Genomic DNA, 10,556 nt, shown 5'->3' with positions numbered 1-10,556 from the left:
TTATCTGCATCATTTTCTCTGGGTTGGAGAAGATTCGCCCTCGAATCTTGATCGTAGAATTCGAATCCAAAACGTTTTTCAGGAAAAACTCTTCCTCGAATCTTCAATAGCTTGTATCGCACGGTTTTTGCACGAATCCGATTGTAACTTGAATCTTCAAAAATCCGTTTTTGCACAAACTTTGCACAAAGCAGATAATTAAGATTCTGCCCAAAATCTTCATCAATATAACTTCGCCCTATTTTTGCACGAAAATCGTTCTGCACAGACTTTACACAGATCTCGTCCCGTCCGAATTTTGCACAAACTTCATCTTTATTGACAGAGTCGACAACACAAATATCTTCTTCGATAAATCTCTCCTCGTCATCATCATCATCAAACTGCACATCTTGAGCTCGTGCTGCTTCTCTTTTCTTTAATGCCTCATCGAACTTATTTAATGCCGTGCAGAAATCTTGTTCTAACTTCTTATAAATCTTGTTGAGATTTTTTTTAAGCTTTCCCAAGATATGATCTTGTTTAAGCTTTTCCAAGATCTCAGCTAGTGGTTGTTGTTGTAGATACATCTGCGATCAAGATAATAGAACCGTTTGGCTCTGATACCAACTGATGTAGCGGAAGCTTCTAGGGATAGAACTAGATCCGTTTATTCCAAGAATACACGAATCTAGGGTTTGTGAATACTCTTCACAGTGCTTAATTAAAAGCTCTTAGGGGTTGTGAATACTCTTCACAGTGGTTTATAAAAACCTCTTTAGGGTTTGAGAATACTCTTCTCAGTGGTTTATCAAATCCTCTTCTGGAAAACTCCTTTTATTAAATCATCATAAACTCCATAAACTGAATACAAAGTTAAGCCTAGACGGCTATATATAAGAAAGCCACAAAACCCTAAAATAGTAAAGATAAATATCTAAATAATAAATAAATTAAATAATAAAATATTTGGAAATATTCCAAATATTTATCTGCATCAATAACTCTAATAGTACGAGACCTTTTGGAATGAAAACCAAAAGTAAATCCTTGCGGATTTGTCATTAAAGCATAAAGTGAACAATATCGTACTAGTCGGATAACAAAGAGTTGGACATGGGTTTAACAATCCCAACAGTAATCACTGGTCAGCTTATTTATTAATAACTTGGAAGATTGGCAAGGCAAATTTAATTCAGGCGAAACAAAATGCTAGCTAAGGTTTGGAGATCTGCACCTTTCTGTTTACCGTGTCACTGCCTGTCTTTTGAGTATAAACCGAAAGCAACATATTATAAGCAAGATGGGTATATAACATAATTTTGTTCTTTCATTTTCATCGAGTTGTCGTCTATTCTATTAAATCTTAAGTATAAAACAAGAACTGTCTGCTTTAAAGTGATTTTTACTGATTTTCATTTCATTTTAATTAATTATAACAATTTTATCATATATATATATATATATATATTACAATAAAGTAGCATTCTCTCCCTTCTCCTGCTACCACCTCAACGAAGGATGCTTCAATATTGGACACGTGTCACAACTTCTTTCCCTCTTCTATCTTTTGTCGCAACATCTCCATGCGCCTACCTACTCCAGCGCGTTGTTGATTCCTTCTTTATTATATACTTTTAAATAATTTGGCAAAGTTTTCGCATACCAAAACAGTAATGAAAAAGCTAACGAGTGCACTGACACAATTTTGATAGAATCGAATGAGCAATACTAGAGGTATGCACTGGAAATTATAAGATGAACTATGTAGTCCCAAGGATGAAAGAGATTTAAGTTTTAAAGATCTTACAGACTTTAATACATCAATGCTTGGAAGCAATTTTCGAGACTGATAGACAAACCGAACACACTTTTCTTTCGTGTTTTTAACGGACGATATTTCAGGAATGCATCACCTCTAGAACCAATTTGATCGTACTCGCCATCCTACTGATGGCGCAATATTGTCTCTGCTAGATCTCTGATTAGCAAAGACTAATCAAAATGAAGAGATCATGATCTTCTATCTCTGTATGGAATGATCCATGACTTCCATTAACTCGTCTGAGACCAGCAAATAAAAATCAGCACAATCTTTACCCGAACTTTACAGTGGATTCTCTCATCAACGCAACATTGACGACATGGAATTTACAGGTCATTTCGACTCTTGTGGATCCTCAGGATGTAAAAATAATTGAAAGTATACATTTAAGCTGAATTCAGACAGCAGATCGCGATGGATGACATTTTACAAATAATGTGATATATATGGTTAAATCTGGATATCAAGTAGAACTAGTGTATCCGGAAAGAGAATGAATGCTACCAGAATATGATCCTTCGGTCTCTCCTCTGAATGTTTTCTGCTGGAAAGTTCGATGTCCACATATGATGAAACACTTTTTATAGCAACTAGTATCATGATGTATAACAGTTAAGAAAAAATTAAGAGTAAGAGGAATACAAGGAGATACAATTTCTGCACGATGTGGAGTAACTGAGGAATCTATGAATTATGTGTGTTTTTAATGTCCACCGGCGGTTCATGTTTGGGCATTCTCACGAATTCATTCGAATCAAAACATTTTCCCCACTCAATTACTTTTTGCGAACTCGGATCATTTATTTTGGAGGGGTTTTCCGGAATTGGAGGACCATCAATTTGTATGGATTTTATGGTACATATGGAAAAGAAGAAACAACAAAGTTTTTAATAATTTGGACATTGATCCTAGAGATACTCTTAAACTCGCAGAAAATAAATCTTTACTTTGGGCTGAGGCGCATGTCTCACTTACACAAGGCATTGAGCAAACACGTTTACCAGTAAAGGCAAGAGTACCAGATATCTCAGGTCGTTGGTGCTTTACAGATGGATGATGGAAAAATCAAGATGTATATTCGGAACAAAGGTGGTATAGCACATTGGAAGGTTTTGATGGTTTTATGGGAGCGAGGAATAAAATAGCGAGTCAATCACCACTTCACTCGGAAATAGAGGCGCTTATTTGGACAATGGAGTGTATGAGGAATCTAAGGAATTTTATTGTTACATTTGCAACAAATTGTTATCAATTGTCATAGACGGTTTTGACCGAGAAGAATGGTCAACCTTTGCAAGTTACCTAAAAGATATAGAGGTCTTGAAGAGAAGTTTTAACAGCTCAGAGCTCATTCATATATCACGGACGCAAAATTTAAGGACATACAGTCTAGCACGCAGTGAAAGGCAATCGTCGTTTGTTTTCCATATGAATATGGAGCTACAATTTTGGTTTGCAGAGTCTACATAATTCTGTTGTTGTTACTGATAAAAAAAGATAATTCGACTTTATTTATCACAAAAATACAAAACATAACTTAAGTATTTTGAAATATTTTATTATATCTTTTACATTTCTTTCTCTTTGTTTTTAACTACTTCATTAATTATTTTTACTATAATATTTTGACAACATTTATTTACATATTAACCATAATAATTCGACATGTTCGAACAAAACTGTTTCATTTGTGGCAATAATTAAAAATGATTAACAAAGAGTTTTTTATACTTGTTTACATAATCAGTTAGGCGTGAACATTTGAATATCTGTTTAGGTACGACTGTTCTTTTGGATATCAATTTTTTTGGGCTTTGAAATTATATATGCTCCACATAAAATTTCGGGTGGGTTTGGAGCCAGGTTCTCCAAATCCGTATGGATTTCCTTTGATGTATAGAAATCTAAAAGTATATAAAACTGATATATCTGAAATATGTTCAGATATTTGTACCAAAAATAACTTTACTAACCTATTCGGTTCAGATATTTTAAATTCAAACTAAAAAAGATCAACGATCTATTTCCCCTCAAAAATTATCTTATAACATCAGATATCCACCAAACTATGAACTCATGCTAATTTCCCCTAAATCTAAAGGTTTAAATTTATTTCTCCCTGATTCATAAATTGTAAATATTTATCTCCAAACTAATAATTTAAAAACTTAATAACCCATCAACCATTCTTTATACTGGTCTACACTTAACCAACCAGTTTATCCAATCAAAACTCTAATTGTTTTGATTTAAAATTTGTTATATAAAAAACTAACTAAAAAAACTCTAACACCTACTCTTCTCCATTTTCCCTCCGCAGTCACTGGTGATTATCGGAATATTTAATATTTCTAAATATTATCTTCCCATATTTTTGGAACTGATTATCTTTATCCGTAGAATCAGTATTCTACTATATATAGAATACAATAAACATGTTTAAAATTGATTTCTACTAGTTTTAGATTTGTAGTAATGTGTAGATTCAAACTTCTACAGATTTGAGAGCAATAGGTTAAGCGCAGAATGCTTACCTATAAACCGAGGCTTGATCCTACTCTAACAGGAGAAGCAAAAATTATGGTTGAAATAAAGTTAGATAGACCTTTTTCTCAAAGAGTGGCTATTGAAGACGAGAGTGGCTCTGTCTCATTGGTTGATGTGCTGTACTCTTGGCTGCCTTCGAAGTGTGCACGGTGTGGTCATTTGGGCCACAAAGCCTCACGATGCTTAGGACAGCCGCTTGAACCAGCTGGAAGCACCAAAACATCATCTCAAGAATCTGGGAATATTGTAACAAGTGTCATTTCAGCAGGTGAACCAGAAAATATGTTGGTTGACAAAGAGGAAAGAGATACTACCTTTGTCCATTCAGTTTTGAATGTGACTGTCCCACATACTCCAACTGCAATTATGGATGTTACTTTTGCTTCAGTTATAACTCTAGAAGATGTCACTATCAAGCTTAAAGATCAGATCACCATCGATGGGGGAAAAAAGCCATCCTCAAAGAAAGATACATCATTCTCATTAAAAGGGAATGTTGGACAAGGATCTCCAAATACTGCTTCTGAACATTTGTCTACTCCTGCCCTCGCAGGTAATACTCCAACAAACTCTCCCATTTGTTTGGTCTCCCCAAAAGAGACGCCTTCATCTAGTTCCAATCTAGTCTCAACAAATTCTGATCCAGCCAGTTGTAGAATCAAGAGGAGCTTGTCTAGCTCTAATTTACTCACCAATCGTTTTAGTTCTTTATAATCTTCAGACGATGAAGATGAATCTTTATCAGATGAGGAGTTGGACCCAAAGGAAAATTTGTCTCCTCTAGACAAAGTTTTTCTTCGGGATAGGCCGGTTAAGCCATCTACAAAGGTTAAAGAGATGCAGTCGCATTCTGTAGCTCGTGGACGGGGTAATCGCGGTCGAGGTAAAAGTGGTGGACATGGATAATTTCGTCTTTGACGTTGTGAACTCTCCAACAATATATTCAGAAATATAATTACAACAAATCTAATACCCTTGTTTATAAGCAGACCAGACAACTAATATTATATATGCATCTATTATTTAGGATTAGATAGTATCATTCAAATAGTTCATACCTAAAATTTATTTTAAACTTTACAAAGTAAGAGGAAATAAATTTTAAGAATCCAATTTTTTTTAGAAATATAAGAATTTCAGAAACATTATAATATAAAACTGAAATATTATGATTAGATTTTACTTTTCGAAATAATATTTCTATTCTAAATCCGATTATTTTTTAAAAAATAATTTTCGATGTGTTTTCTTGTAAACCTCTCTATCACCAGTCTATATATGTGGAGGTTTGTTATAGTTTTTTCTATGCGGATGTAAAATTTTAATTATTAATTAGCATTTGGTATTTTAATATCTTCTTCATTTTGATTTAAGAAATATATAAAAAACAATATTTGTCACCAAATTTAGAGACAGAATTAAACAAAAATTTAAGAAATTATACAATTTATGGAAATGGTTGAATTTTTTGTAGATTTAGTTTTTTTCCTTTGTATTTTGTTCTTTGTTTTATTCATTTCCATTTCCTTTGATTCCTTTTATTCTTCTTCTTTGTTCATGTATTGACTACAATTTAGTACTCAAAGAATAAATCTTATATTTACCTACCATTTATACACCTCATAATAATATAAATAGACACTAAGACATATAAGAATCTCAAAGCACAATTATAAAACATATACATTAAGTACAAATTGTAAAAGACATGACAGTAGCAAAGACAACATTGCTTATTGTTCTGGTCGCACTCCTCTCATGTTCGTCTTCTCTCTCTCTCTCTCTCTCTCTCTCTCTCTCTCTCTCTCTCTCTCTCTCTCTCTCTCTCTCTCTCTCTCTCTCTCTCTCTGTATATATGTAGATGATATATGATGCCTAAATAGTTCGAAATTTGGAATGAAAGTGCATATACTAAATTCTGTTTTATAGGTGTATGTATATCAAATGCAAGGGAACTAATGAAACCTGGACAATATATGCAAGAGTGTGCTGGAGCATCATGTCAACCAAAGCTGGCCCAACCAAATCAATATTTTGGGAGTTGCTTTAATAATATTGATTGCGAAAACAGTTGTTTTGATTCATGTAAAGTTAAATTATGTATTCATTTCATATGCGACTGCAGAAATTGTTAGAAATCATGCTATGCACTTTGTTGTTTCTAATTATACATTTTCTTATATACTAATCTAATGTTTTATTAAATAAGTTTTTAAAAGGAAAAATGTTCTATTTTATAAATATCCTTTTTATTTACAATAAAAAATAAAAAATAATATTAAATACTCCTTTACATTTTTGATTAGGATTTTAGAAATAGAAAATTACTGTTATATAATCTTATACAATTATCTTGTCTTTAGAATTTTGGAAATAAATAAATTGCCATAAAATAATTATTTCTAGTTACTAATAAATAATTTTAAAATTACTCTTTTTAAAATTTCTATCAATACTAATTTTACACTTTTGTTTAAAATGAATAATTTTTAGTATCATATTCACCATCGATAACTTAATAAATTTAGATAGTACCTTGTTCAAAAGTCGGAAACAGAATCAAAATCATTGTTCAAATAGAATTTTGTTCCAGATGATGCCGACAAATAAATTGCATCTTTATATGTCTTCACCAAAACACTTGTCATGAAAAGAACAATATTTTTACTTTCCACAGCACGATATTTATCTTCAAATAATTCTGTTTGTTCAGCCTATAGTGTTGCTTGTATCTCAATTCCTCTGTTTAAGATAGGATACTTAATGTAAAAGAGAAATAAAAAAATAAAAAAACGAAATTGAGTAATAGAATTGGAACTGAAATATACCTTCTTAACAATAAAGTTAGAATAACTCTTCGAAGGAGAAGTTTAGTCCGACTACGAACATCTGATTTCTCCATGTTCTTGATATATCCGATCACATCTGTAACAAAAACATGTTATATAATAGGATTATTCAAAGGAAAATTAATTAAAAATACGCAATAAGTTGAAAGAAAGATACAAAAGGGGAGATATATAAAGAAATAACTGACCAAAAGAATTTTACCATATAAATCGTATGTTGAGTCCTTCAGGTGATCTAAATCTTCATAATTTCAGAATCAAAAATTACAAGCGGTATCTGAGGTATTTGTTGAACCTCACAATCTCACATGCAACTGATGTTCTCTCAGTCAATCTTATTTGAAATTTATGATCTGAAACTCTGTAGTTTTTATTGCAATCTTGCACATTAAAATTACAGATTTCAATGACGGCTCCTTCACGTAATCATTCTCCAAACTTTTCAATAAAAGAAGAGAAATTGCCAAAAATACCTTTTTCATAGTACCACTTTTCATGTTTACACTAACTAATTTTACCACTACTTTTAATGAAGGGTTTAGATTTGAACGTTTAGGATTTAGGGTTTAGATTTTATGTTTTAGGGTTTAGATTTGATGTTTTAGGGTTTAGGGTATAAAGTTTAGGGTTTAGAGTTGAGGATTTAGGGTTTATAGTTGAGGTTTCAGGATTTAGGGTTTAGGATATTGAATTTAGGGTATATAGTTTAGGGTTTAGGGTTTAGAGTTGAAGATTTAGGGTTTAGGGTTTAGAATTGGGGGTCTAGGATTTAGAATTTTGGATTAAAATTTTGAAAAGCATATAAAAACAAAGATATAAGGGTCTTTAACATTTTAATAAATAAGGTATTTTTGAAAATGTGTACTTAGTGGTGGTAAAGATGAATAATGGTACCTTCAAAGTGGTATTTTTGAAAATTCCCCATAAAAGAATGATGCACATAACCTTGAATAGTATTTTCCTATATAATAAAAAAATTATTTTTAATAATAAAACTATATAATATTAAAACTAAAGAAAGTTAAAAAAAATTAACCTTCTCATTGAGTAGGAGAAGATTCATTTCCTTAAGCTCATTATTCTTATTTAAATTTCTGGTCTCCCACTTTCTAGTAAGACGTACTACGGTACGACGGACGGTAAGGATTTATTCAACTGATCTAAAGTTAAATAACTTACTGAAACCATTGTTTCTTGAAAATTCTTGGTAAATAGTCATAATAAATAAGCATAGTTGAAACACACACAAATAATAAGCATAACATCGTCACCCAACACAACATAAATAAACGTATTATATAAGTATAATCACAACTAAAAGTCATAAACAATAGGACGAACACAACAATAACTATAATCACAAATAAATGTATTAAAGAAGGACATGCCAAGTTCGGGATATAAAACCTAACTTTGTATATTTCTTGAAGCAACGCTTATTTTTGGTTGTCTGAAAAAATATGAGAGAGCTTAATTTTACATATAGATGTGAATAATCATTGTTATGATCTTTTTAATTAGGGTTTGAATTAAGTAAAATTAACATTAAACACTCTTTGACTTTTTTTTAAAAAAGGAAAATTAGCATTTAATATTTCTTTACAGTTGTTTTTTTATTTCTTTCATAGTTATCTTTACTTTTTTTTTACTTTTACTTTTACTTTTTTAAATCATCTTATATGTAAATATTTTTTTGGGTTATGAGCTTCTTAATTAGGATTTGAATACAGGAAAATTAGCATTAAAAAGTCTTTTGCATTTTCCTTTTCTATATAATAATATTTTTTTTGGGTTTATGACTTTTTAACTGAGATTTGAATAAAAGAAAATTAGCATTAATCAGCCTTTTACATTTTTGGTTTAATAATAATTGTTTTTTTAAATCATTTTAAATGAAAATTTTCTTTTGGTTATGACCTTTTAAATTAGGATTTGAATAAAGGAAAATTAGCATTATTTAATATTTCTTAACAGTTCTTTGTTTTATTTCTTTCATAGTTATCTTTACTTTTTATTTACTTTTACTTTTTTAAATCATTTTTATATGTAAATAATTTTTTTTGGGTTATGAACTTCTTAATTACGATTTGAATACAAAAAAATTAGCATTAAAAAGTCTTTTACATTTTTCTTTTTTATATAATAAGATTTGTTTTGGTTTATGACCTTTTTTAACTAAGATTTGAATAAAAGAAAATTAGCATTAATCAGCCTTTTATATTTTTTGGTTTACTAATTGTTTTTTTGTAAATCGTTTTTAAATGACAATTTTTTGTTATAACCTTTTAAATTATGATTTGAATAAAGGAAAATTAGCATTATTAAACAGTCTTTTAAATATTTTTGGTTTAGTCTTTAAAAAAGATTAGATTGATTTTATTTACTTATATGTATTTTAACACATGTCACAATCTTAAAATTATAATTGCCACGTATCGCGATCGTGTTAACTAGTAACTTTGAAAAACCAAGCTTTATATAATAAGATGTATGTTATTTAGCCTTCCGAACATAATTATTCAGAAAGATAATTACAACAATTTTAATACCATTGTATATAAGAAATCAGACAACTAATATTGTATATGCATCTATTATTTAGGATTGGGTAGTTTGATTCAAATAGTATAAACACAAAATTTACAAAGTAAGAGGCAATAAAATTTAAGAGGCCAAAAACAATTTTAGAAAGATAAAAATTTCAAAAACATTATAATATAAAACAGAAATATTATGATTAGATTTTACTTTTGTCTAATTTTGTAAAAACTTGAACCTTTTGATTATTTAAGGAAATACTTCATCTTATATTTATTTTGTCTATTTCTCATTAACATGCTTTAAGGTTTAAGGTTTCTCATGGGGATTGTGGTAACCAAAATTTTCACCATCGATTTCATTAATCGGAGGAAAGCCACGAAACCCTAAATTTCCCTTAGGTCTGCATTCTCTGCGAAAGCCAACGACAACTGACCAAATAAATGCGGAAAATATGAAAAGACATTAAAACAAATCTATAGAAACAATATATCTTTATTTCGAATCCGCGTATGAGCATTTCGATCATTGCAAAAGGTTGAAAAAGCTTCGTCCGCAAGAGCTGTCAGTGAATTCCCTAGTTCTAGCCACCTAAAAATTTAAACATAATTGAGCCGCAGCTCGATAACATGAGACAAAAAAAACAATATGAAAAAGTTTTATTGATTTCGGACTGGACCTTATGAAAGGCTGCATACGTAATCCTTTTGGAGACCAAGCCTAACATAGTTCCGTTAAAAAGAATTGAACAAGAGATCAAACTGTCTGTGCGAGTTAGTCTAGTATGAGTGCAAGTCAATGAAACAGACATATAAAA

The 10,556-nt window shown here is 30.6% G+C and overlaps 1 protein-coding gene across 1 annotated transcript; it reads left to right on the top strand.

The window, feature by feature from the left end:
- Positions 1-4,331: 4,331 nt before the first annotated feature.
- LOC108825169 (uncharacterized) lies at positions 4,332-5,258 on the top strand. The gene is made up of 2 exons (XM_018598499.1): positions 4,332-4,905; positions 5,074-5,258. The coding sequence occupies exons 1-2, from the start codon at positions 4,332-4,334 to the stop codon at positions 5,256-5,258; spliced, it is 759 nt and encodes a 252-aa protein (XP_018454001.1).
- Positions 5,259-10,556: the final 5,298 nt, after the last annotated feature.

This window comes from Raphanus sativus, chromosome 9, assembly GCF_000801105.2.
Source record: "Raphanus sativus cultivar WK10039 chromosome 9, ASM80110v3, whole genome shotgun sequence".
NCBI classification, from domain to species: Eukaryota; Viridiplantae; Streptophyta; class Magnoliopsida; order Brassicales; family Brassicaceae; genus Raphanus; species Raphanus sativus.
Note: the sequence above shows the minus strand (reverse complement) of the source record. Positions and strands in the feature narration are given on the sequence as shown.

Bases quoted from the DNA above. Each gene is read 5' to 3' on its own strand.
- LOC108825169 (XM_018598499.1), top strand. From the start codon at position 4,332: ATGCTTACCTATAAACCGAGGCTTGATCCTACTCTAACAGGAGAAGCA. The intron at 4,906-5,073 runs GTAATACTCCAA...TATAATCTTCAG, and splicing joins GTCTACTCCTGCCCTCGCAG to ACGATGAAGATGAATCTTTA.